The sequence below is a fragment of the Anser cygnoides genome, chromosome 1 (assembly GCF_040182565.1).
Source record: "Anser cygnoides isolate HZ-2024a breed goose chromosome 1, Taihu_goose_T2T_genome, whole genome shotgun sequence".
NCBI classification, from domain to species: Eukaryota; Metazoa; Chordata; class Aves; order Anseriformes; family Anatidae; genus Anser; species Anser cygnoides.
Window position 1 is genome coordinate 21,964,960 of NC_089873.1, and position 27,183 is coordinate 21,992,142.

Sequence of the window (27,183 nt, forward strand, 5' to 3'; positions counted from 1 at the left end):
AGCATAACTGCAAATCAAGTATTAAGAAGGCATACATTTTCATAACTAATCCTAGATGAATTCCCTGCCTTAGAAAGAGATGAATTCAATTGATACCACACAGTGTGCATCCAGCTCAGCATAAGATACAAAGGGCTGACATGGAAAATCTGCACTTAATTCTGAACTAAGAAAAAGTAATTAAAGCTATTAAAAATCATGTTTCTCTATTTCAGCTTCAAAGTATACCTTTAATATATATTATATATATACACCCACACATACTGTATTAAGAAAGCTATTATATTTTAAATTTGTATGTTTTAATGTATAAATGTTTCTAAAATGTCTAAAAATTATATCCCTTTAGATTTCAACAAAACAACATGATTAAACAAATCATACTACAGGTAATGAAGTTCTTTTATCTGTTGTTTCAGTGCAGGCAAACCCTAAGTGCCCACAGCTCTGATTTAAACAGGGCTTCACAATGGCACTGTTCATTGCTGACCTGGGATGAGTAAATATAAATACTTGTACTGAAAATGCTTTACAGTTTTGCAGAAAGCAGAAATTCCAGCCTTACGTGAAATCAAAGTTACCTTCTCAACCTAAAATAAGTGGCCCATTAAATCTAGATGATTTAAGACAATCGTGCTACCTGAAACACAAGCCCTTTGTTGTATGACGAATCTAGGACTGGCTGAAGAGAGAAACGACTTAGCCGCATGTAATAGGTTCCATATTCTGCAACTTCCGAGAGTAGGTTGTGCATTGTCTCCGGCGATGTTCCAGATACATAGACTCCCTCCTTTATCACAAATGTCTGGGCTGCCTAAAAGGAAACAAGGAGAAATAAAAAAACAAACAGCTTCAAATATTTCACAGCTGTATTCTGATTTAAAATAGCAAACATTTACATACCTAAATATGTATGTATGCAGACACATTTTCAGTTGAGATACTCTGGTGACTCAGAGTACATATCTGGGACAATGTGATAAGCATACTAAATTGTAGCAAAAATTTTAAGAGCACGAATGATATTTTCAAATATACAGAATAAGACTCCTTACCCCATTTCTTAATGAAAACCTAATCTACAAAACTATTTATGCTTCTAATTTCAATAATTCATAAACCTATTTTCACTTAGAGAACGACAAATATCTTCTGCCTTTTGCAATAAATCATAATTGCAATATATAAATACAACCTTACTGCAATTAGGTCACATTCAACTTTTTAGCAGTATCCACAATTTCAAGATCTCAAAAGAAATAAATGTATTGAAGAGGAAATATCTACAAAAAGAAATAGATGCAACTAAGAAGTGTAGTTAAAAATCTTCCATACCTGATTGAGTGAAAATGTAGCAGATACCACACCAATGAGGACATTCAAGACATCCTTAACCAGTTCAGGTTCTTTCATTAGCACAAGTTGTGGAAGCTGTAGTACTGTGTTACTAAATAGCTGCAATTCCCCTTCTCGAAGTTTGTAAAATTTGTCAAAAGCTTCTCTCCCAGCCTCAGTAAGGTACGGTTCTTCTTTTTTACCAGGTGGACTGTCAGAGTAAATGAAACATTAAGAGGTGACTACATGAGAAGAAAGAAATGTATCTCCTAAAAATAAATTAATAAATTAAAAGGGGCATTTCACAATTTTACGCAGCCAGTAATGTGTACTGACTACAGAAAAGGTTACTAGTAATATATTCCATTGTCAAAGGAATGTTCATGCAGTCAATGAAACCATAGCCTTAACTCAAGACAATGAAGAAACTGGCAGATAATTTGAACATCATTTCAGAAAGAGACCTTGCCAGAGAGTTTCCAGCTTTGTTTGTGGCTTTCCCTGCTGCAGTCTCCTTATTAGGAAAATGAGAGCAATATGCCCAGAATACTATAATGACTTGTATGAGCACATTTTACCTCTTCCCTGTGAGGATTACCATTCCCTCCACAACAAATTTTCTTGTCAGTTCTTCCAAAAATTCCAAGTTCTAATAGTATTTATTACACGAAAGCTTCAGGTATCTGGTCTATATTTGACTCCAAGACCCTTAAAATCTAAATGGTAACAAGAAAACCTGTCTTTTGCTCTGAGCAAAGCCAGAGCGTGCTATGGTGGCTTTGAAAAATCAGGGAACAGAAATGAGCTTCTTGGGCTCAGAGTGGAAAAAACACAGCATGGCATTGCGACAGATGCATCGCTTGACTATTACTTAAAATTTCAGAAAACATACAGAACAAATTGCTCCGAGTATCAGGCACACTACTGTTCAGCAGAAATGTAGGAAAGATATTTGCTGGATCTATTTTTTAGGGAAGCTAGCAAGCTTTTAGCACGACTACCTAGAACATTCTTTCAGGAGATGCATCTTCCATCCAACGGGCAAAAGAACTACAGGTCTAACACCACCACCAGGACATCAGTTACCATGATTTCTTTTGGTTACAGACAAAAGAAAAAGGAACACAATACTGGGGAATAGGGGGTTCATTCTTCTAGCACTCTACAACTAGCATTTTTCTTTAGAAATTGAAAATATAAAATCATTTGAGAATAAAATAAATTGCATAGCGCAAAGAGTCAGATTAGTTAGGAAAATGTTGCCTTTCACATAGTCAGCAAGTGTCCCTGTAAGCCCTTCAGTGTTTTTGACAAAATCTCTTCTATAAAACAGCTGAAATTTAGGAACTAGTTTGTGGAAATCGCATGACCTTTTTTACTCTCAGTCATTATTGCAATATATTGAATTCTGTCCATTAAATACACAATTTTCCTGTTGTGTATTTAATTCCTCTACTGAGGTCATTTGGAATTAAGATGAAATCCACTTTCATACATTTGCATAAGATGCACAGGAAGTTTGCCAATAACATCAGACACGTACTACCCAATTCTTTCCCAGCATCTTCGTTTGCTCGGTCCGTAGGTAAGCACTGCATCCCACAAGTCTATGTCTGGAGTCATGCTTGGCTCTGACTGAGAATCGGGAGTCAGATTGGACGCTGACTGGAATCCCTCATCTTCTGACTGGTCTATGCTTTGGGGAACCTGCCAGAGAGAGTTCAAGTTTTGTATGTGAAAAGATATTACTGGAGAAATATGTGCTAATAACGAAGATGTTTTGCTATCATTTGTGATCAAGAGACTCAACATAGCTCAACCAGTGCCCACCCACCCCTTTATATCTATTTTAAATTTCTCCTGTAGGCACTCCTTCATTTGTTATGTTTCTACAGGTACCAATATCTACACACAAAAGGGCAACGACACCAAAATAATACACCAAGTTTGCTGATATTAAAATTAAAATCTACTCCTTTGGTAAGCTTATAGTTCTACAAATTGAGAATCTGAGCTCTTGGATATTCAACAATATGTAACACTAATTAAACAGTACTGCTCAGAATGTCTTTTAAACAGGTTATTAAAGCCCTAATTCTTCAAATTTGTACACATTTTGCTCAATATAACGATCATAGTTTGTTCTCTTATGCTTATTCGTATGCAGAAAATCTACAAGTGTTCAAACACTTATACGCCACATCCTCAACAGTTGTATGTGCAGAATAGTCCCCAGTTTTAGTAAAAGATTATCACAATTACATCTGCAGAAACACAGAGTGTTCTTCAGGAAATCTCAAACCCTGCAGTCTGATGGAAAGAGTACAACACTCATTAAAAAATTTCTGCCTTCCCTCAGTGATGACTTACATCCGTACCTGTACAGGGGATTTCTTTTTTAATGTGTCTGCATTTGAGTATCAGTTAAGACCTTGAGTTAAGGAAATTGCAAGAGCTATCCATATGCTAAATAGAGCAAACAAAACGTGGATTAAAAAGAGAAATACTAAAAACCTTACCAGCACAATAAAAAACAGAAAGAAGGGGAAAAAAGTATATTTATCTAGTACCTCTATGAGAATATAAAGTAGCAAAAATGAATAGAATGGACAAAAAAAAGATAAAGCAGAAACTGTACACAATGAAAAAGTCAAAAGACAGCAGGACCCTGGAGGTTTTATGAAATACAGTAACTGACAAAAATGGTTTAGGATACAACAAGCTAAGAAGAAAATACAAGAAGTTAGGTCACATAAGCACATACATTCAGACAGGAATGCTTAAGCAGTCAGGCTGAACGGTAACAGACAAGTGACAATGCAAAGGAGTTCAATACACAAAGCAGGCAAAAATGTAAGCAAAAGATTACTAGCGTGGGGAAGGCACAGGTACAGCTGATGGCTTAATGTCATACAGCCTATAGACATATGACTTTATGCTTCAGCTTAAATTCCAACACTGTCACGTTTCCATCACACATGAAATTACCACCTGTATTTTAAAAAGACAGTTTCAAAATGGCCTATTGAAAGCATGCATACACTCTGAGTCCAAAACAAACGATCCCATACTTTAATTGCAAGTCCAGACAAATCTGCATTGTCAGGCACTGGCGGCAAATCCAACTTGATGTCCATATCATACGTACGGCTGTGGACAAGAGCGCCGAAGAGCGAGACACGCGTTTCTCTCTCAAACTTGTCACCAGCAGGATAGTTCTGGGAGAACAAGCCTATGGCAGGGAGTCCAGTTCCAGGAGCAGCCTCCATTATCTGAAGCGTCTTCTGAATCGTGTCATTGAACTGACATTCTTCGCTTGTTATTAGAGATTGTATGTCAGCTTCAAACACACTTACATCGTAATAATCATAACCCTGATACTTGACGTTTCTCCCAACATATTTGTTGTTTAGGAAATAGTCCTTTTTTTGTGGTACGAGCTGAGGAGGACCTGTCCCAGCAAGCTGTACGAGGAGATCCAAGACAGAATTAACTTCAGTAAACGGTAAGCAATCTGCTGTTTCCAGCTCCTCCACGAGACTCTCCAGTCTGTCGGCCTGAGCACCTAGGCCACCAACTCTTAGGTTGAAAGACAGCATCAAAATTTTGTTTTTCACGGGAAGCCTGGAAACGTTGGATTGCAGCTTACGAGCCTCGTCTTGAAAAAGGTTCATGAAGAGGGCATTATACGCAACCCTTTTCAGATTTTGCTTAGCCCTCCTCTTGCTGATCTTCCGCCTGCCCAGGTGGACCTTCCACGGCAAACCTGCCAAGTGTGCTTCACACAAGTCACTGAACAGCTGCGTAATGCTCTCCATTTCCATCCCAACTGCCAGGCTACAGCAACTACAGTCCGACACCGGCGCTCTGGTTTCATGTGAGGACCTGGAAAACATCAGGAAGGAATGGAGACGTTTGTGACACACATACGAGAAACTGGCGGGTATGCTTTAACTGAAACAAAATGAGAAAGAAGAACACCGACCCAGTTCGTATTTAGGACACGAGCTATAAAGAAACCACTGCGAGTGTTTTCACGAACACAACGGGCCCCGGCGCGCACCTGAGGGCCTCGGCCCCCCTCAGCCCCTCCCGGCCGCTTGGCCGTCAACAACCCCGCAGCCCTCGCTCCCCGCCCGTACCTGCGCCGGGCTCCACCGCGGCTCCCGGCTCCGGCACCGGCACCGGGACGTCAAAGGGACGTCACGGGGATGCGACGGGAGGCGGTGGTGCTGAAGCGGCCGCCCTAGGGCGGGACGGGGCGGCGCTGAGGCGGCCATGAGGCGGGATCGGCCATGAGGCGGGAACCCTGAGGGGGCGGCCATGAGGCGGGCCGGCCGCCGCCCCGCACGGGGACGTTGTGGGGGATCCGCGCCGCTCTCCCCGTTCCTGCTATACCCCCCGGGCGGTCGCACCCCCAGGAGGAATCATAGAGTCATTTAGGTTGGAAAAGACCTCCAAGATCATCTGGTCCAGCCATCCCCCTATTACCGATGTCACCCACTAAACCATGTCCCTAAGCACCACGTCCAACACCCCCAGGGATGGGGACCCCACCACCTCTCTGGGCAACCCGTTCCAACGCCTGACTGCTCTTTCTGAGAAGAAATGTCTCCTCATTTCCAACCTGAACCTCCCCTGGCACAACTCGAGGCCATTCCCTCTAGTCCTATCACTAGTTACCTGTGAGACGATGGGGGTTAGCTGGGTCTGGGCCCCAGCCGCGGAACGCAATGACTCTAAGCGCAGCTTTCTAGCAGTAGTGGCAGCCTAGGTCTGTGAAAATACACGGGTTTGCCCTTTGATTCACGTTTTATTAATTTTGATGGACATCTTAAATATATATGTGTAACAAAATACAACACTCATGACTGACAATAGAAATTCAATAGTTAATGAAGGCAGTTGGGAAAAATGCTTTTTCCTCAGAAATGCTGAATTGTCACATATTTTCTTCTCCAGGGGAGTAGAAGGGAGAAGAATACACTTACAATGCTTCTGATTTTTAAAAGTTTTTGAAGCCCAAGTTAGGCAGATGCCCACCTAGCCCATTTTGACATGCGATAACCTAATTCAGATTTCAATTCAGAGTAACTTCAAACTCCAAAAAGAACTTCAGTTTACTTTAAAGAAATTCTGAACTGAAACAGGATGTCTTGTGTTCTTCAACTTTCTCTCATGAAAACGTTTGACATAAATTTTAGTCTCTTCCGAAATAATTTCCAGTTCAAAAATTTTCAAGGATTAAATGTCATTTCCCATTCAGCATAATTGAAAAACCAGTTTGAACTAGAAGGGTGTCACTTGGAACAGTTCTAAAAACAGGACTGTGAAGACTGACCTAATTATTCAAATGATATGTAGTTGATCCCAGTAGCAACAATTATAGGAATCCTGTCTAATTATGCATAGACAGAATTTTAAGTGTTTCAAAGCAAAAGTTTACATTATTGAAGTCATAATCACAGAAAAATACTCCTGAAAATGAGTACAAAATGTACCTGGAACGCTGAAAAATGAGACACATTATGGCTAAATAAATTTCCTGAGGCAATAATTTTGAGTATTCACATGATGTTACCCCTAGGCCACTACCAAATTGGGGGGTGGAGTGTTGCTTTTTATTTGCTATATAGAGAAAATTTGCATTTGAAATGAGGGTAGAATGAAGTCCCCTATCCACAGAATATTTACAGTATGTATACAAGTTGTAAACTTTATTTTAATCTTTACACTGCTTTATTCAATTATGTATTTGTAATTTTATATGTGCAAAATATTTTTTTCCACATGCCCTATATAGTTCAGGAAATCAAATTTAGTCTCAGCCACACAGGTATGATCTAGGAAACTATAGCTGTGTAGTTGCTTTTCTTTCTTAACTTCCTGCAACTGAGTGACCAGAGAAATTAAAGAACAGACTGTATTTGGTGAATCCTTTAAGTCATAGGAAAAATTCACGAATCCAAAGGACTCGTTGTTACGTTTAAACTTCCATTCCAATGAAATGGTGGTAGTGGCAGCAGTGCAAGCATTTTGATGTTGAGTAATTTTGGAATGTTTGGCTTGTACGATTGCTCATTTCAGATTCCTGTCTTCTGGACTACTTTAGCATTCATACAGTCAAGCTACTGCATGTGCAATCAGACTTTGCAGTCACAAATAACACAGGTGCCAATTTGTAGCAATGAAGCATGGGAGTAGGTAGGCTTCAAGTGTCAGTCTTGCATAATTGGTGCGGGTATAGAATTTACAAGCACAATGCTCTAGTTGAAATTGTGAATTTTAAGTATTTTAAAAACAGTAGACAACTGTGAATGGTTCTTACTCTGTTTAGAGATCAACCATTTTTTCCACTGATGATTTAAAAGGCAAAATTAATAGTGACACATTTCCTTCTGTTGGGTAATACGGTTCTAAATTGAAGTCAATTACTTGAAATCCCATCCTTCACTGAAAAGAACAATAAGATTAACAGTTATTAATCAAGCTCATACCAAAATTCCCAAGTCCATAAGAACACCTTTATTAGAACCAGACCACTGCTCTTGGCAATCTTTTCTGAAAGCAAGCAGAGCTCTTTCTTTCAAAGAGAGATGCCCACCTTTACCATTGTTTAAGTTTATAAATTTTCTGCTTTAACAACAAAGCCAAAGATTATTCAACAGAAATTTGTTTGCCTAATACCTGCATGATTCCTGTACAATTGGCATACCTGCTTTTCAACTGCTTGTGGATGTCCTTTAAGCACAACTAATCACTGAGTTAATCAAAATTATTTCCAGTTATTTAAAAATGTTACCTGATTCTACACTGCATTCAGAAAACACATTAGCAATCAGAGCCACATTATTAACCATTCTTTAAACACATATTTTGGTAGTTTTATGTCAGGATAAATATTATAAAATTTTGGAGTAACAACATTCAGAGTTCCCAAGGGTACAGTTCCTATGCTATGAAATTCAGTGCCTTCTGTCCCAGTGGGCAGAATCAAAGGCATTCCTAGTTTCATACTGCTCACATTAGATCAGCGTGCTCTCACCAACTTCAATGTCCCATTGACTTAAGAGAAACTGGTTGTATTTTGTCATCTCTTTAAAAACATATATATTAATAAGAACTAAAGATGAGTTACCTGAGCACTGAAGCATTTTCCATTCCTGCTGAAGTTGGTCTTTTAATATTTTTATTTTACGTACTTTTTCTTGGGTGAGAGGTACATAAGCTCCAACGTGAGGCACAGAAGCACCAGCTAGTGCTTTGGCTACACTTTGCATTAGATTTACATCTGTGTCCTGTTTAATAAGAAAATAGAAAATACCCTTTCAATACAAACTTTCTGCATTTCAGTAATACCTGGTAGAGTTTCAAACAAGCTTTTGTGATTAACTTGCTAGTATTAGCAACATGAATGAGCAACTTTCAATTTTCAAATAAAAAGGTGTCAAAACAGGTATTTTTTTCTGAAAAAGGTAAATTTATGTTAATCACTTTAAAGCTTTTTTTTTTTCAAGTAGAGAAAGAATCTCAGATTTACTTCTGTGACTAAAAAGAAATAATGCTAGATTAAAGGTAGAAAATGTTAAAAAGGAAGGAAAGGGAAGAATAGAGCTGCTGCATCATTTACTTTCTATCTGCAGAAAACAGTGATACATTTTGCTTCATTGAGTAATAATTTCTTTTTGAACTCCTGACACAATGACATTCCTAAATCGATGTAATTTGCTCTCAGAAGTTATATTCTGGTGTCCCTCATACATGAAGATTATTAACATTTATTTGGAAGACTGCTCTCTATTTTATTTTTAAAATGTAAAAACAGTTGTTCAGTTATTCTAAAAAGCCAAGCACTTGCATTAGAATATCTCAGCACATTAATCCTTTTCTGGAGCTACCTGCAGAGCACCAGTGGAAGTGTCTCAGTCAATTCTTAAAGATGTCTGTCTAGCTTTCTATTTCTCTCTGAATTTACCCTTCAGTCTAAATTAGCAATTGGGCACATGCACTATTTCAGTATACTTTATATCAAGTTATATTGGCTTAGACAATTTACATATCAACATTGTAAACTAAAACAGATAGCATTTGAGAGCACTACAGAATAAATATGTTAAAATCCACTTAATTGGCAGCTTAATGAATGGTATGTCTTTATTTGGATAGTTACTGGGGAACAGCTTAGAATAAAATTATGTACTTGAATTATTCACTGTTTCCGAATAAAGAACTAGAAAGCACAAAAGCAACCAGAAATTACTGTTTCACAGGACACACAGAGAACACAGAGAAACTGTTACAGTCACAAGATGCTGCATAGACCGAGAGTGTAAATTGAGTTCAAGAGATTAAACAAGTTCATGGAAGACATGCTCACTGGCACTTCACGTGCAAAGGGAAGCTAATTTCCAAACTGAGGCAAACAGTCACAACAGTATCTGTTGTGTACAGATATAACCACTAGTTCAGGCCTTGCATTCGTGCCTCGGCTTCTCAGTCACACGGGCTGCCTACACCTTGGTGTGTGTCTGTCTGCCTTTGGTCTCAAGCCAGAGAGAAACTTGGGCTGTTTGTGGAATGAACTCAGAGGTACCAACCAGCCAGTATTTTCAACGGAGCATCTCGAAGCAGTACACAGCAGCCATGCTGCTGCTTGATTTGGGTTCTGCACTGCACACTTTGAAGTAGCATGGCTTAGCACCACTTCTTACCTCAATCACCGCAAGAATTCGAGATTCTGCTAGTCCTTGTAGTAAACCAAAAAGAAGAGAAATTCCACTTATTCCAATGCTCCTGTTTGGTCCAACAGCTATTACTATCAAGTTGGGCTGATAACTGTATGCTACAGGAAGAATGAATCCAAGTACAGCAGAAAAGAAGTCACTCCTGTCAGCATCCTTTAACAGCAATGAGAAAGAGTTTAGCACAAATGTAAAGCCCCAAATTCCCATAGAGGATAAAAAAACATAACATGCACCTCAAAAAGCTTTTTACTGACCTAGGAAACAGGATACTGATCTATTTTCGCAGCAATCCTTATATTAAACATGCAGCTTTGTTCAATATTGATTATTCGTATTTTTCTTAGTGTCTTACGTGGTAACTCTGCCTTCTTGAAGATAAAATACAGTAGCCACTGGATATTCCCTCCAACCTATGCATTCTAATACACACTAAAGATCTGTTAAGGAGTAGCACCATGGAAAGATCAAAAAAGAAAGTATTTTCAAAGGTGCAAATTACAGTGAGAGCAGTAATTCTCAGTGCCATTTTATTAATTTGTAAATATATTCTAATCTTTCTGTTATAAAAAAAGTTTTTATCTTATATTATTTCCAGAAAGTGAATCTTACCTCTTTCCAGTTCAGAGAAATAAAGTATTTAGAGCCGATCTTTCCAGATTGTTCTTTCTCGCAAACATTTATCACAAGTACTTTTCTGTAATCAAAAGCCACATCTCAGTACTTCACCAACAACTTCCAGTGAGATAAAAATATCTCCCTTCTTCCACCATTCCTTAAATACTAAGTCATATCTCAAGAGCAAATAACTATTTGCATCATAATGTGCCATCATGTAAACACCAATTAAAATTGAAATCATACCTTTTTCAAGATACTAAAAAATACTTTTAAAAAGTATTAAAGACTATAAGCAAATCACTTTTAAGAAGAATGGGAATTGGCAAAGAAAGATATAGAGAAGTAAAGATGACTGTCAATAAGGAACTCAGCACAAGCACACTATACTCTGAAATTACAGAGCACATATTTTAACGTATATGAAGAACCAAGTTATTTTGCTTTTTGGTTCTCAGACCCTAGCTTATGCTAGTTACCAGCACCATAACTGTGTGCTAGGTTTTTGTTGCAAAACTCTCATGTTTTTGCTTTCCATCTGATCTCTTTGAGACCTACTGACCTTTTCCTTTTTGTGCTTTTTTTTTGGGTGGAAGTGTTGCTTATTATGTTTTTTCATCTGAAGCAGTGAGTGAAAAGTCTATGAGTGAGACAGACATGGGATTTTTAAAGAAGCAGATGACACAACATCAGAAAGAGGGAAGTTTAAGGAGTGTGGCTTTGTAGAACATTTGGATACTACCTGTCATGTCCTAATGCTACGCTGGGTCATAATTTAAACTGCTATATGTTAAATGCCTGTTACCATTCCCTCTCATAATCTCCACGTTTTCAGAAACCGCAGTGCTGAAATACTAGGACAAAACAAACAACAAACACATAGTTTGCAACATATGCAAACTGTTTATTAGTAAGTTTTGAATATAAATGTACTAAGTTGATTCTGTAGTGTCATACACCCACTTGGTGATGTGTAGATGGCTACACAAGATTTGAGGCATAGAAGAAATGGGTCTGGTTTTATTAGGGCTTCTGTAAATGAGTAAAAAAGTGATTAGGACTACTTTATTTTTGCTCTTGAGAAGGAACAGCAGCAGGCCATGAAATCATTGGAATTTTACTAGATCTATTGTATTTGTGAAAGTTCCTTATTTGCTGCATGATTTTATTCCTTCCTTATTTTACTTCTCTTTGCAACTACTAATCACATCCTTGTTCTCTTTTCCTAAACAAGGCAATTTTTAAAAGATAATAAATGAAAAAAAAAACAAAAACACATGAGTTACAGCATGATTTATACGGGTATTCCCAGACAGAAAAACGGACTGATTTAATTTGATAGTACACGTCTACAGGAGTATCTCCAACAGGGATATGATCCACATGTGAAATCAATGTTGCTTAGCTGAAAACTGTCAAGAGTGAACTTCACATTCTCCTTTTTGCAGGATGGATAGAGCTGTATGTTAAACTAAGAGGTTCCCGCACAGAGCTCGACTCCTGATTTAATTAATACAAACTAAGAAAATACTCTTAGAGATATGGTTCATCTTGGAAGGTGTTGGAGTCACCGTCCCTGGGGGTGTTTAAGGAAATGTTGGACATGGTATTTAGGGACATGGTTTAGTGAGTAATACTGGTGGTAGGGGGACGGTTGGGCCAGATGATCTTGCTGGTCATTTCCAACCCTAATGATTCTATGATTCTATGTGCCTCTTGCAATTACTGCAGGGCTACAACAGATCCTGATCAGTCCTCACGTGTGGTTCACAAGCAGGCAGATTCAGACCACAGTCTGTATATCTGTAATAGCGTATTTCGTATTGGTGATTTTAATTTGATCATACACACTTTCATTTCTATCAGTGATTTTAATATCATGTATATTTCTTTCATATCTCAACTTATTTTAAATTTCCCTTTTAAATACTTGCTTTCTTTATTACTTTGTACTTTCAATATTATGTTTTCAGTAAAAATCCAAGTTGTGATTGATATAGAAGGGTTATACTTTAAACCTGCTATTAAAATTCACATGGTGTCATTTAGAGATAGAAGTTTGTCTTAGAGATATATTTTGGGTTGCTTTGTATTTTGTTTCAGGTTAAACTTGAATTAAAATCAGCTCACGACTGATTCCTTAGTGCAGATTTCATCAAACATATGGACACTCATGAACATTTACAGAGCTTATGGGATTTGACTCCTTAAAGTAAAGAGAAGCCTCACCCATCTTCTGTGTTTGGTATGATCTGCATGTCTCCAACAAATATGCAAAGCACTCTGTAGAACACAAAGAAAAATCATGTATACATGTATTTACATCTGCAAGTATTTTTTTTTCCCCAATTAGTGCAATTTGTTTAAAGAGTTTACATGTAGATTAGACATAAAACAGAATGTACATTGTTTCTGAATTTGGTTCATTAGAAGTAAAAAGAAAACAAATTTATGAGATCAAGGGAACTCCCTCCCACCAGTCCTGTGGGTGGAAAAAAAAATAAGCCAAAAAAATGCCCTCAGGGCAAAGACAGTTGAAATCTGGCAAAGAAAACAAGGCTAGCACAACAGTCATCCTTAAAAATGTTGTGCCTTTGGTAACACAAGAGGCTTTTGCTGGCATATACAACACTGTCTGTACAGCCTATTGAAAATGCTATGCACATGGAGAAGTTATTTGTTCCAAAATTAAGCTTTTCAAAGGCAACTTTCCATATTTCATACACTTTTACCTTATTTTTACATTTTGCCTAAGGGTACCAAATGCAAAAGATTCAAATTCACCTTTGAAATCCAAAATGAACAGAATATCTTAGTGCTACATCAATAGAAACAGAAGCTGTGGGTGAATCTGCAATTCCATTGCATACCTGCAAAATATATTTTTTATTCAGAAAAAATTAATGCTGCAGAAGATCATGTTATTCCTTATTTGTACCAACTGTAATTTTACTTGTTTATATGTATCACTCAAACAAAGCTGCACAAAAGGGATCCTGAGGTTAAGAGGTTAGTAATTCGTTTTCAACAAAGAGGCCACATTTGATCATTATGCCAAAAGCTGTTGTATTATTTCAGAAGCATGGTGCTATGCTGAAAGGCAACTGTAAATAAAAGCTTTTGCAGGAGAAGGTCGTGTTCACCGTTCCTCTCAATAGTCTGTGGACTGGATACACTCACTTGGCCAGTAGGCAAACTGCACCAGAAAAACAGACAATGAAAAGGAGGCTGTCCCTGAACTCTGACTCCTCCTTTAACCTATGCAAGCTATTCCTTTCTGGAAACACAATGACAGTATTATGCCATCAACCTTTAAGTGTTCATTTGTGTTCTGTAGTGCTTTGAGCTCTACATGGAAGGTAAGCAAAAAGATAATGCATGCTCTCCCTCTTTGTATCTGTCAACACAAAAAGCTCAGCTTAGCATCTGCAACTCATGACAAGTTCTGTTTCCTTTTACCAGTAATTTTTCGCATCTATTTATAGGCTTTCCTGGAGGTATGTGCAGCTTATACCGTTAGAAACTTGTCCCTGAAATTTACAGTCATGACTAACATGTGCAAGAAGGCTTTTAAGAAAGAGGCCATTCTGACAGGTAAGTCTTCCTCACTGGCTTGACACTTTAAAGAGAGCTTGTCATTCAAAGAAAGACTGATTTATTATAACATAATAAAAATCTTGTATTTTTTTTTTAACTTACAGTTTTTCTCTGCTTTTCAGAATTGTTATACATAAATATAAACTTGCAATGTCTAAGCCTGCCTTATCTTCATTCCTGACCCTGCAAGAATTAGAATACTGAATTGGAATTACTCTGTTTAGAATCACAGCACACACTGGTGTTGTAAACCATGCCATTAAAGCAATCGGGCAGGAAAACAAAGGACCGAGTAAATTATTGTGTATATATAACGATAAGGGTGTACAGCTTTGCGTAGAATGGCGTCTTATAATACAGGGTAATGCAGAAGTAAAGTCTCTTCTAAAGACTGAAGGCAAAACTCTGCATTCACACAGGAAAAAAATTGAGATCTCTTGCTCTGATTTCTTGCTGCTGCTCACTGGTGCTTGATACACAGCCTTCTGCCTCCAGCAACTGGAAGAGTGAATGTCTGCATCAACTGTGTGTCTGAAAGCGATGAGAAAGTTCTTAAGGCTTCACAAGCTGTGACTGCAGCAAAGCGGGACAATATCTTGGCCCAAAGATAATTAGAACAACGTTTTGGGGTTAACAACTATTCTTAAATGTTTTCTCATGTTGCATACTCACTCTTGTTATCTAGCACAGTCCAGATGAGGTTAGTGGGGTTGTGAATTACATAGTAACTAATATCCAGATGACAGTGTAGAAGCAGGAATCAGAGGAATACACCCCCTCCTCCAATCCTCATGATTAAAGCATGTTATTCTTACCTCCTTCTTCAGTATTTTATCTAGGATGGCCAACATACTGCCAAGAGAGTGCAAGGTTTTGTCCTCTTTCACAAGGTCTGCGTAAAAGTCACTGTAAAATAAATTATATGGAGAAAAACTAGGCTATGCTTCTGAAGAGAACACTGTCTAACAGTACTTTGCAGTTACTGCTGACAGGGTACATTTTGTACAGACGCTGCTACACATTCACTCTCAAAGACCTAGCCCTGGCAGGAAGATGACAACACTCTTGCCTGACAATCTCGAGCTCCCTAAACCTGTTTCCATTCTGCACTGGAAAGAAAACAAAAAATGCCTGATGATATATTCATGAAATAGAATTCTGACAGAACTAGACTTACTAACTTAGAAAATCAGACTCAAATCTCAAATCTGGTCCAATTTTTTTTTTCAGCTAAAAGTGAACACAGAGCTTTAAGGCATCTTCCTAACAAAACCTCTTTCTAAATGAACACATTTGCACTGTTCTCTCTTGAAATAATTTTCTCTCAAATATTCTGATTAGTTTTATAAAGGACTGTAAGGATATGGTTGATAACGAACACCGATTTCTTCATTTTTCAAAGTAATTCTGGTTATGACTGAATAGACTGAGGCCAGGAAGACCATGGCAGAGACTAAACTAGATGAAAGTCTGTACCAAGACCTCTCATCCTTACAATCATGATGGGAATTAAATAAATAGGACCAACCTGGCAAGAGATTTCACTTCGTTTTTGTCCATTTCCTTCACCACACAAACAGGTGCTGGGAGCAAGTATGATGAAGCTTTTGACTCAGATGTTGCTGTTCTGATGGGAGGCACTGGAAATAGAATATTTCTCATGTGCAATTCCAGAAATCTTTCTATTTTGACAGCTTCACTGTTGTTAGTTATCTTATCTTCATGGTCTGTAGAGGGATTGGTATTAGTTGTCTTTGGTAAGTGCGACTTGGTGCTCAAATTATGCAAAAATGATGTGTCTAGAGGAAAAAAAAAAGAGGGGTTTCACATGCATTTCTTTTGGAGCAGGGTGTTAATATTTACTTACATTTATTTACAAAACAAAGTACACCTATACTCATAGTGGGCGTACTTATTTCCATACACTAACTACAATGTTTCCTGCTACAGATGTTACTTTTTCAACGATGCTACATTTCTTTTTAATCTAATGACAGGTCACAAACAATAATAATAAACCTTACCTCCATTTTCTTCTCCACACAGAAAACAGCATACTCAAACAAAGATATTAAAGCACTACTTTTTGGTGTGATGTTTGACAGCTTCATCAGTTAATAAAAGTTTTTTTGTTGTTGTTTTTTTAGTTTGTTTGTTTGTTTTTCTGACCAGTTGAGGGCTTGGCCCTGTATGAAGCCTCACAGTGCTTCACCAATCATTAGACAAACCACTGGTACTTCAATTCCTTTAAACCAGAGGAAATAATCATTTTGGATTTCTGTATGATTTAATTTACCAATCACATTTAATTACCTTCATACATCAACCATTTCCAGTAGGGTTTATGTGCTGCTCTCACATTCTGAATAGATTCAATAGCACTATAAGAGAAACAGGTTTAACAGTATCAGCAGCAACGAAAGTACAGGAAACACAATCTACCTCAATGAAAAACAAAACACATAACTGAAAATGAACAAGCTCTGGTCTATTCCGAAAACACAGAACAGAAAAATAAAGAGAATGAGAGTCAATAGCCAGATCTCTTGGAAAGATTAGATGCAAGAGTTATAAAAGGGAAGTGAAGAACATGTGCAGCATGTGCCTTTTAAGTAAACGCATTTACACACATTGAGTGAAATCCTGACTGCTGCTGGAGGAAGCACAGCTGTCCCTGACTTCAGGAAAAGCAGGATTTTATGTCCTTCTCTGCTCTGTCAGAGATTTTATCATCTCATCAGAGATTACAGAATGTACAGAGGTAGTTAAATTCACTCAAAAGCTACCTGTTCAGAGAGATTGAAAGGGGGGCAGAAAACAAGTAGATCACATTCCTTGCTATTCTTGAACTCTTTTTTATTACCACTGTTAGCACTACAGGCAAATGGCCCCTTTATACTACCTGTCATACAAACATCATTCACATCACAGGAAATCCAGGACAAATTCTGCATATATGGAGATAATCTGCAACGTGTTCAGGTGCTGGACTGATAAAACGGGTGAATATGTAATTGACTCTGTATTACCTAGGATGATAGCAACCTGATAGATTACAATTGGCAGAGGAGAAAAAAAGAGGTGCTACGAGTACTATCGGGTGCACTGGGAGCAAAGGAACCATCTCTGTTCCACTGGGGTATACCAAATCCAATTCTGCCCACCAGCCCTTGTAACCTACGCTGCTTCCCTGACTGATCTCAATTTTACTTAACATAGTCAAGTAGTGCATGCTGGCTTCTACACACCAAAATGCATGAGTAGCATTACTGCTGAAAAAAGACATGGGACAACTATTGAGGTAGGAGAGAGACTGAAGACAGAACGTGGAGATGTGGAGGAGATGGTACAGACAGGAAGAGAGAAAAACACTGTTTAGATGTAGGACTGATTCAGGCCCAAGGCTTGGAATGCTTCACTAGGTCAGATACACTACAGCTGAGTGCTTTAGCAACCCAGGCCTCAATGCTCCGAACTCTAGAAACTCAAGGAGTCATCACGAGTGGCTCTGCACAGCATCAGCTCTCACTGATGGCAGAAAGGCCAGCTCCAGCTATTGCAACTAAAGTAGTCCTGGAGTCTGAAGAACTAATCTCCGAAATTACATACTGTCCAAAATGCTGGCTGTTACTAACTGGCATTGCCTTGATTACAGCAGGACTGTCTCAGCACTGAGAAGGATCTCTGCAGGGTAACAAGGCCCAAGGATAAATAGCATAAGATTATGTCAGTCATTAAGAACTTCTTGAAACTCAAAATCATTTCAGAAACAGAAGTATGCAAAACTGCATCTTGGATGACTTTTTCAGAAAGCAAGTTATCCAAAGCAGAAAATAATATCCTATAAAGCATCATATAAAACCTTGTGTCAGCAAAGTATTCAAAGCATGCATATCTTCAGTCTCTTTGATAAACACAAGGGTTAGTCTAAAATTATTCACACGCTTACCTTAGGCAAGGGGCCATTTCTCCAGTTACTTGAGGTATAGGGTCTCTAAGCAAAGTCTTTACAGTCATGCAGACTGATTCAGACAAGGACTTCAAGTGATATCCACCCTAGAAAAGAAGTATTTGGTACCACATAAGGAACAAGTAGTTGTGAAATCTGAAAATCATCACAGGAAATAAACTTTTGAAATATATCTGAATTCACATAAATGGAAGAAGATATGCATCTACTTGATGATACCTAAGTCACTGTTTTCATACTGAAAATTACTAAGTTAGAGGCTACTTGCTGAACTTCACTGGCATCCCATGACTCAACTCACTTTATTGTGGTTTGTTTCGGAAAACAGATGCCCTGAAAACTCTAAAAACATTCTTTCTTACATCCATCTCCATTGCATGCCACTTTCTACAATTCTTTTGGAAGAGTCCTGAGTAGGTAAATGCTATCACTGTCCTCTAAAATATCTGCACAAGGGAAATCTCCCACAGCCTGACACTTAAGATATGCCTGTCCTGATGATTTGGCAGAAGGTGGAGAAGAACTGAAGATAGATTTAAGACTGCTGAAATAAAGACGATAGACTGCTTCCTGCATACCACCTGCAGAGCCGTCACATCATCTGTATCATGAGGGGATGCTTATCTGTACTTCAGCTAGCAGACAGAAGTATCTATAATAACCTGCTGAAGAAAAGGATGACAGAAGACAGGTCAAGCAAAGCAGAGGTTAATCAATTCCTAAACAATTCAGTCTTGGAGACCTTGTTGGCAGTAATAAATCCACAAAGTTATTTACCTGAAAAGTTACCATTTTTCTAACATGCAAAAGGGGAGTAGAAATGTAGGTTTCAAAATGAGGAAACTTTTTTTTTTAAAAGAGAGCTCTTCAAAAAGATCTACTTCTTTGATTAAAAACATCTAAGCAAGTTTAGCAAGAGCTCTGTTTATTTATGTTATAGGTTTTTAAAACTCTTCTGGAGTAAGACAAAATTGCAGAAACATTGGTAATGCAGTTTATTCAGTAAATACATTTTAATGCATTGGGGACTGTCCAGAGCAGCAGTCTACAGTCACTGCACACAAGAACTGAACACATCTGTTAAGGATGTGTTTTTGGAACAATGACCATATGCTCCATTTCAATGTTTTAAGTTAAAAAAAAAAACAAAAACAAAAAAAACCACAGCTCTTAGGCATTAGAAGAAATGTGTTGTCTTAAGGGCATTGTCAAATCTTTGCCATTTTTGTATTCCTGATTCTCAAATAGATATAAAAAGAAGCAATGACTTTGCTAAGTTTCAAGTCTTTACCTCTAGGATGACACACAGTTTTCCATTAGCTAACTGCATCAGGAAATGGGTAAGGTGGGCAAAAACCTCAGGAGTGGCATTCATCTGCCCCTAAATCAAAGAAAACATTTGTAAGAGATGAAACCCCGAATCAAAAACATTGTCTGTTTTGTTTTTTTTCACCAATCTGAAATACATGAGACTGAGTCAGAATACTGGAACACTCACCTCTGATTGTATTTAACAAAATGCTGAACCAACTGCTTTAAAGAAAGGTGCAAAAAATGATGCAGTAATTATGCCTGGATAATTTGTCTTTACAGGTCTCATAGTATTTAATGAGCTGGGGTCAGCTTAAAGACTCATACGTGTATTTTTATCTTGGTCATAAGTGAATTTCACCTAGCAATCACTGGACATTGAAGCTGCAGGAATATTTTACAAACACCTTTATGACTGACAAGACAAACCACAGCAAGTTACTTACTTCAGGGTCTCCAATTCCTGAATCATATCCAGAGGAGACAAGAACCAGTTCAGGATCAAACTGTAATAAAACAGAGAGTTGCAGCACATTCCTTTGTATTTTGCACTGGATTTCAACCACACCACATTCAGCTATTATTTCAGCCAGACCATAAACACAAATACTCTCCTTGAATTAAAAAGTAACTTTACCCATTTAGTCTGTTTTCATTCTTGATGGAAAAGTTGCAGAGCTTTGTACTGAATATTTCAACACTAACATTTCGTAAACATTATTATGTTGATCAGGACATCATTCATACCAGCAGAAATTACGTGTTAACTGTGCTACTGGCGAGTACTGCATTTCTACAAGATATTCACTGGTACTTATGAAATAGCCTTTGATTTTGCTATTCAAAAAAACAGAGCAGTAAAAAAGTACCTCAAAAGCCATTGGAAGCAACACATGAAAAAATGCAGCAAGATAATCTGAGTTTCCCATCCCAACCTGCAAAATGTGAGAAATATAGGTCAGATCATCCTGTTGGAATAACAGATTTTTCTGAGGTTCTTCATGACTTTGGGGAAAGATAGTATCAAAAGTTAAAGATGAGGCAACCATACGAGACACTAAAACAAATTCCATGTACTTTAAGTGCATACACATACAGCATTTTTAGTCTTAAGTATGAGCTTCAGTTCTACGCTGAACAAAGATGAATGTAATCATCTTCTGAAACACTTTTTGATTTGATGGCTAGGCAAGATATTGAAGAAAAAAAATAATGTTCATGTCTGTCTCTCCCTCATTTTAAAAAAAATAAATAATCACATTATGAGCCATGTTTCTCTGCAGATATTCCACTGACAGAAATGAGGTACACTGTGCTAAGACATCTGCCAACCAAGCGAAGTAGTGCACTTCTCAGAAAGTGTTACCTAATGCATGAGAAATAAAGCTTTGCATTTCCTTTATTGTGCTGTAAGCAACATTTACCTTATTCCAAGGCAAATTTATATTAAAGCCTTTTCCTTTTCCCAAACCTACAGCATCATAATCAGATTCTTTGAGAGATGGCCAGAATTCTTGATGTTCGTACCGATGCCAGGAAAAATACAAAACACTGAAAGATACAAGAAGCAAATCTAACTTCACAAAAAGGTTCCAAGACTGACTTTATGTCCTGAACTTAGCAGACTTACTGAGGGAAAGCATGAAGACAGAATCAGCCTTTGCCCTTTCTTTCTCTAAACAGTCCTGGACTGCAGAAGTTGGTACAGGAGGTCCTATATCAAAATTAACCTAGGACAATTGCTAGAATGTCTTGTATGTACTCCCTTCAGACCAAAGACAGGACATTTTCAGAAGAGCAGACTTGTTTTTAGAACCTAATTCTGTGTTTTTTCAGAAAACAGTACAAAGCTCATCTGTTTTACCCAAATACTTCCTGAATATTTAAACTGAGAAATTCCTGAATAGAAAGAACGGAGATATTACCTAAATACTCCTATGGAGAGATCTTACTACTGGCAAACTAAGATAGCCATATTGCTCATTTTGTGTTTGTTATCCTTTATAGTAGAATAGATTTAAATATTTATTTTTGATAGATTTTTCCTTCTACTTGATAACAAGTGAAAAACAACAGTCAGTAAAATAGCAAGAACAATGTTTTGTAAGATTCTAGTTTTAGAAAGATAAGGAATCTTACTCTCTACAGAAGCAAGCAATATTTAACTAGCTAACATAAAGAATAAAATATCCTTCAAACCTTGGATCCTCTTCAAATATATACTGAGTTCCTTGCCCGTGGTGCACATCCCAGTCAACAATGAGGATTCTACAAAGATTAGTAAAATAAAACATTCAGCAGAACCAGAGCACCTAGAACTAAAGGAAATACAGATGAACAAATAAGATTTTATGACCCAAAAGGTATGTGACACCCAGAAAGGTCTAGACATTAATCTAATAAGGTATCATGTCAAATGGCTATCTAAATGCCATAACTGCGCATGAAAAGCTTCTCCAGGGTCCATGCACCTACCTTTGTAGACCGTATTTCAATTTTGCATATTCTGCTGCAATAGCAACATTGTTGAATAAACAGAACCCGTTAGCTGCATTTCTCTGACTGTGGTGACCTGGAGGTCTAAAACAAAGTTTTATATCATTACTCACAACAAAGGCAATTTTGGTACGAAGTGAAGACTTGCTCCTATTTTTTACCTTACTAATGCCATTCCATTGCAGACTTTTCCTAACATCACAGAGTCCACTAGTTGCAAAGTTGCTCCCACTGCTAGTCTGGCACAGCGGTAAGTGTTCTGAAAAAGAGAATCTCATAGTTAGCATCAATCATTCATCGGCTTGTTTTAGACTAATCACAAACGACATGCTTTGCACCCCAACAGGAAATAGACGTAAGTCTACCCTATTGAAGTTGCATGCAGTTAGCTAAAAGCAGAATTTTACAACACAAGTTCCAATGTGCTCTCTACCAGGTTTATCTGTGATTGTTGTATCTTTTACAAGGATGTTCTCTCTGGAGGAGGTAAGAAGCATGAGATGTATATACTGAACTAACTAGTTCTACTGAATTAACATGGCATCTCTGAAAATAAGGAGCAAAATCTTACAGAAGCAAAACAGAAAGGCCTTCCCCTCCATTATCTGGCACAGCATTTAAGAGTGACTGTTATTAAAACATGATTTGCAGGCCACTAATGGCTTACAATGATGTAGTAGAAAGAGAAAAAAGAGAAAAAAGAGAAAAAATTTGAGCAGTGTGCTGCTATTCTGGTACAATGCGATTACAGAATAGATGTCAGAACACTTAACCAGTTTAAATTACAGCATTACATGAAATTGGAAACAAATTATAATAATGTCATAAATACATGCAAATATATTTAGACGGCAAAAAAAAATTATTGCCAATGTTCCCCTACTTAGCAAATTGTCACACAGATGCAACAATACAAATATGTGCAACTCCCAATAGAGGAAGTAGTTTAATTTACACACCGGATGAAAGAAAAAAGCATCATAATTCCCAGACACTCTTTTCAGTTCCTCTTCACCCATTTTCTGCGTGCTTTTTGCAACTTCCAAGTGTTCTGAACTGCAGACGAGAGAGAGAATAACACAACACTTAATTAAGCAAATCAACTTATAGCTTTAAATGCAAAATGTAATGAAAACAGAACATATGTTAAAAGGGGCTTGTCTCTGAGACTTCACACATCCAATACTCTGGAACACCAGTTGCAGGATACAGCGAAGAGAATCAGGAGCGCTACGAAAGCAAGAGTTCTTGGATGTCATAAGAATATGACAATTATTATTCTCCCTTTTCCAGTGGTAAAACGGCTTAGCCTTGTTAGCACAAAAAGGCTGTTTCACTATGCAGTGATCTGTTTTGCAATGCATGCTACATAAAGATACCATCCCAACAAGAACTAAACTAGAATTCTGGCAGTCATCTGCACATGAATTACGACTCTAGTCCTCCCCTGTTCATGGGAAACAGATTATCTGAATGAATCCCTTATCAGGTGTGTAGTAACTCTTTTTTTTTCACTAGTTCAAGAGAGCAATAAGTGCTGAGGCACTAGAATCAACATTCCACCAACTCTCTGTCACTGCTCTCTTGCTGTTGTGGAGTGAGCTGGAAATGGGTGCTGACAACATCCTATGTGTCCTAAGCCAGGATTACAATGACCATAGATGCTTTCCCCTAGGTGGAACACCAAAGCAAGCAGAATTTCACAACAAAGTGAGACAGACACAGTAGTGCTGCCTAATGGAAAGTAAGCTAAACAATGGCTACAAAACGAAGGTGTTAACAGGAATAAACCAGTCTGAACCTGAGTGTCTGTATAATTACTAGTTTAACTTTATCAACAGCCTCATACCTGACTGTGAATGCAAACGAAACATTTTTGCAGGAGTTACATACTTGTCTAAACCTGAAAGTGTTTTAAAAAGGAAAGAGGTCTATTATCTTTAGCCTACCTATGGAAACCAAAACAAGACCTTTGTGAGTTTATTTGTCCCATGTAATCTAGAAGAAACAACTAAACAGGGTAAAGTCATCAGGTCTCTTCAGTACCCAATCAGCAGCATATATACTATGAAAATAAATTACATTGGTACACAGCACTAACTGCATTCTAACACATACATTCTGAGGAAAAATACTGCTCTGGAATCTGAAAATTTAAGCATGACTCAGGATCAAGCTATGGTCCCTGTCACAAGTGTCAGGGCCCTCAAGTGCAACCCTTCCCTCCCTGGGGTTCTGCTGCTGGGTTCAGAACCCGTTTAGAGATGGTACAGCTGGTGGACTTGAAAGAGCGAGCTAGAAGGAGCCTCCATTGAGGAAAACTCTCCAAACAACTCTCCAAACAGCTTTGCTTAGAAGTTTTGGCAAAGGCTTCCCCTCCTTGGGAGCTGCTTTAAGGTAAGGCTCTCACTCTTGGCTACGCTGTAGTTGCGTTGAGTAGTCATATCTGTGACCAGCCATGAACCCCACTGATCTGGACCTGGACCCCGACCTCTGAAGTGACTTCCTAGCTTAACATCAGGCCTGCCATAGCACCATGGACTTGTTGAGTAATCTAAACTCTTGGCTGAATCTGGTTACCATCACATCTTTGGGAAAAAGAGGCGGTTATCATCTTTCTAAAGAAATATCATTTTTTTTCCACTTTTTCTTAACGTCCTGTTCCAATTTTTATTAGAAGCTTACTTTTAATACTATATATAAAACAGCATTCATTGCTCAAGAACCCAGAGTGAGAATGAGGATTTAGTAGAACAGCAGATTCATACTTCACCACCTAAACCATACGTATACATATATTGTTTGTACAACAACAAGTCTGACACATTGCCACTGAAATTACTGGAAGTCATTCCGTTTTAGAGCAGACCTCCATTTTCAAATGGAGCAAAATATAATCTGGAGGTAGACATGACAGATGTTATTTCATTGGATTAATCTGAATGGTGATGAAAATAAGTTTCAGACCTGTGAACTAACAGGATCTCCTCTTCAGTTCCTTCTCGGGCAGGCACATGGACGCATCTTTCCACAAGATGGTAAAACTGAAGCTGCTCATAGGAGGTTGACAGTCTTTCTGGCACTTCGATATCACAGATAGGACTAGAAATAAGAGATAATCATATTACTATAGCACCACATCAGCACAGCTTACAAGTATTAATAATAATGCCTAACTTTTAACTTCCCATTGTGAAAAGATTCAATATCTTCACAGGAATGTGTAAGAGTAAAAAAAAAAAAAGAAAAGCTAAAAAAAAAGAATTCTTTAAATATTTTTCAGTTTTGAATTGTGCTAAAAATAATAATATAAAATCTGTAAGCAAAAAGAAGTGTATTGCTCTTATATAAAAAGAATCACAATAGCATTTTTTTCCTTCTTCTCTCATCACTTAAAGTAGCATTGGCTACTATAGACACAGGAACAATAAAATGAAAATGTACTGTAGGTTACAGTGAAGGTCAACCAAGGAGAAATAGGTTTGGGAGAGAAGATAACAGCAGACTTCTACTTCAAGCACAACACAGGTACTGGTCTCATTCGTATAAATATAAGCAAGCAGCACATATACATTTCTAACAGAATTTAATTGAAGAGTTTCAGCTAAGTAAGTATATCCGCATATTTTTCCCTGAATCCAATGATATTTAGCTTTATAAACAACTTAATTAGCTTAAAATACTTTATTTTGGAGATACTTTTTTTAGGGGTTTGCTCAGATGCTTAAAGCTGAAGACTTGTCTTATTAAGGCTTCCTGGACTGGATGGCTACAGCTTCTCAAATCCAACTTCAGATTAATATTATGGCATCTGGATACAAATTAAGAATTTTAAAAAAGTTTTTCTGCAAAAGGATAGACTTTCTGTTTACTAGGAAAACGACAGGATATCTATCACTAGACTTTTCATAATACATTTACAAAGAATTCATTCACTTGATATTTCTCTTAGAAAGCCTAATAAGAACCTATTCATAAGAAGGACAGGACGTTATTGACTTACTCATTCCAAAGTAGTTTATGACTGGTCATTTCCTCATCATAAATCAATGCTGTTCCTGAAGCCATTGCTATAGATAGAACAAAACAAAAATCCCCAGATGCATATTTCAGGCTAGAAACAAATGTATAAAAAAACAAGCTTAATATTGTACTAGCTAGTGAGAATATGTGTACACAGCGTATCTGCTTGTATGAGGATTGTGCACTTTTGACTTCGTAAGTACAAAGTGAAATCAAAGAAAACCCTTTAGGAGGAACCCCGACAAGACTGGTTAGCGAGGCATGAGTGCAAAAACTGACGGCAGAGATCTGGATGCTGGCCTCACACAGGCAGGATTCCTGGTTATCTCAACGCTCAAGGCCTCAGCAGAGGCATTTCTGGGGCAGGTGAGGGGTTGCACGAGCTCTCCAAGCCCCTCTAGCCCAGGCTACGGGCCTTTTGAAGGCTGCAGAGGAGCTGACGTCAGGCCTGTGCATGCCTTCTCCCAGGCATTAGATGGGGATAGTCACCTGCCAGAGCTGACATGAAACAAAACAGGCATTCATGAAAACTTCAGGTATAAAGCCACTGAATAATATGATTACATACACCGCAGATCCCACAATACAGGGATTTACCGCGTTTAAAACTTCTTTCTTTCAAAAACAAACAAAAAACCATTAGAGGTATTTATTTAAGAAAACAAAACCAGATGCAGAGAAAAAGGACTCAAAACGCAGCACCACCTCACTGCAGTCCAGGAGCAGCCGGCGGCTCCGTCAACCCAGCACCGCGGGCAAGCTGGGCCCCTCGCCGCCTCCTTCCTTCCCTCGCCGCCTCCTTCCTTCCCTCGCCGCCTCGCTCCCTCCCTCGCCGCCTCGCTCCCTCCCTCGCCGCCTCGCTCCCTCCCTACCTGCTACCTCCTTCCCTCCCTGTGGGGAACCCCAGCCACCCCACGCGGCCTCCAGCAGCCCCCGGGGCCCTGCAGGCGGCCTCCCGGCCCCCAGGAGGGCGGCCCCGGCCTCCCCGCACACACCGCCCGCAGCTCCCCGGGCACCGCGGCTCCAGCGCCCCGGCGGCTCGGGGCGGGCCGAGGGCAGCCCCCGCCTCGCCGCCGGCCCCCGGAGCTGCCG

The 27,183-nt window shown here is 38.4% G+C and overlaps 2 protein-coding genes across 9 annotated transcripts in view; both read right to left on the reverse strand.

Moving 5' to 3' along the window:
* TUBGCP6 (tubulin gamma complex component 6) overlaps positions 1 to 7,784 on the reverse strand; it is a 25,080-nt gene extending 17,296 nt beyond the window's left edge. Inside the window, exons 1-5 of one of the 6 annotated variants that reach the window (XM_048080814.2) lie at positions 7,664 to 7,784; positions 4,407 to 5,220; positions 2,879 to 3,042; positions 1,336 to 1,546; positions 641 to 814 (exon numbers count right to left, since the gene is read on the reverse strand). In XM_048080814.2, the coding sequence (XP_047936771.2) occupies positions 641 to 814; positions 1,336 to 1,546; positions 2,879 to 3,042; positions 4,407 to 5,159 (1,302 nt within the window). In that variant the 5' untranslated portion in view covers positions 5,160 to 5,220; positions 7,664 to 7,784. Of the gene's footprint in view, positions 1 to 640; positions 815 to 1,335; positions 1,547 to 2,878; positions 3,043 to 3,713; positions 3,743 to 4,051; positions 5,221 to 5,320; positions 5,342 to 5,477; positions 5,659 to 6,018; positions 6,112 to 7,663 lie in introns of those variants that run through there. The other 5 variants (XM_048080813.2, XM_048080812.2, XM_048080815.2 and 2 more) reach the window with 5 other exon arrangements.
* Positions 6,129 to 27,151, reverse strand: HDAC10 (histone deacetylase 10). Of its 3 annotated transcripts, none has more exons than XM_048080818.2 (21): positions 27,087 to 27,151; positions 26,072 to 26,138; positions 25,036 to 25,170; positions 23,028 to 23,124; positions 22,230 to 22,327; positions 22,048 to 22,152; positions 21,772 to 21,840; positions 20,997 to 21,123; positions 20,442 to 20,507; positions 20,019 to 20,078; positions 19,553 to 19,642; positions 18,241 to 18,347; positions 16,605 to 16,672; positions 15,820 to 16,090; positions 15,107 to 15,197; positions 13,479 to 13,564; positions 12,924 to 12,977; positions 10,689 to 10,773; positions 10,047 to 10,232; positions 8,474 to 8,633; positions 6,129 to 7,788 (listed from the first exon to the last, which is right to left on the reverse strand). In XM_048080818.2, the coding sequence occupies exons 2-21, from the start codon at positions 26,134 to 26,136 to the stop codon at positions 7,763 to 7,765; spliced, it is 2,046 nt and encodes a 681-aa protein (XP_047936775.2). In that variant the 5' UTR covers positions 26,137 to 26,138; positions 27,087 to 27,151; the 3' UTR covers positions 6,129 to 7,762. The 3 variants fall into 3 exon arrangements, with proteins under 3 accessions (XP_047936775.2, XP_013043816.3, XP_013043817.3); XM_013188362.3 differs by having other exon boundaries at positions 26,964 to 27,150; XM_013188363.3 differs by lacking the exon at positions 27,087 to 27,151 and adding an exon at positions 26,797 to 26,965.
* Between the last annotated feature and the right edge of the window lie 32 nt (positions 27,152 to 27,183).

Bases quoted from the DNA above. Each gene is read 5' to 3' on its own strand.
- HDAC10 (XM_048080818.2), bottom strand. From the start codon at position 26,136: ATGGCTTCAGGAACAGCATTGATTTATGATGAGGAAATGACCAGTCAT. The intron at 21,841-22,047 runs GTAGGTGCATGG...TAATCTTTGTAG, and splicing joins TTGAAATACGGTCTACAAAG to AATCCTCATTGTTGACTGGG. The intron at 16,091-16,604 runs GTAATTAAATGT...TTTTTCCTCTAG, and splicing joins GAAATGGTTGATGTATGAAG to ACACATCATTTTTGCATAAT.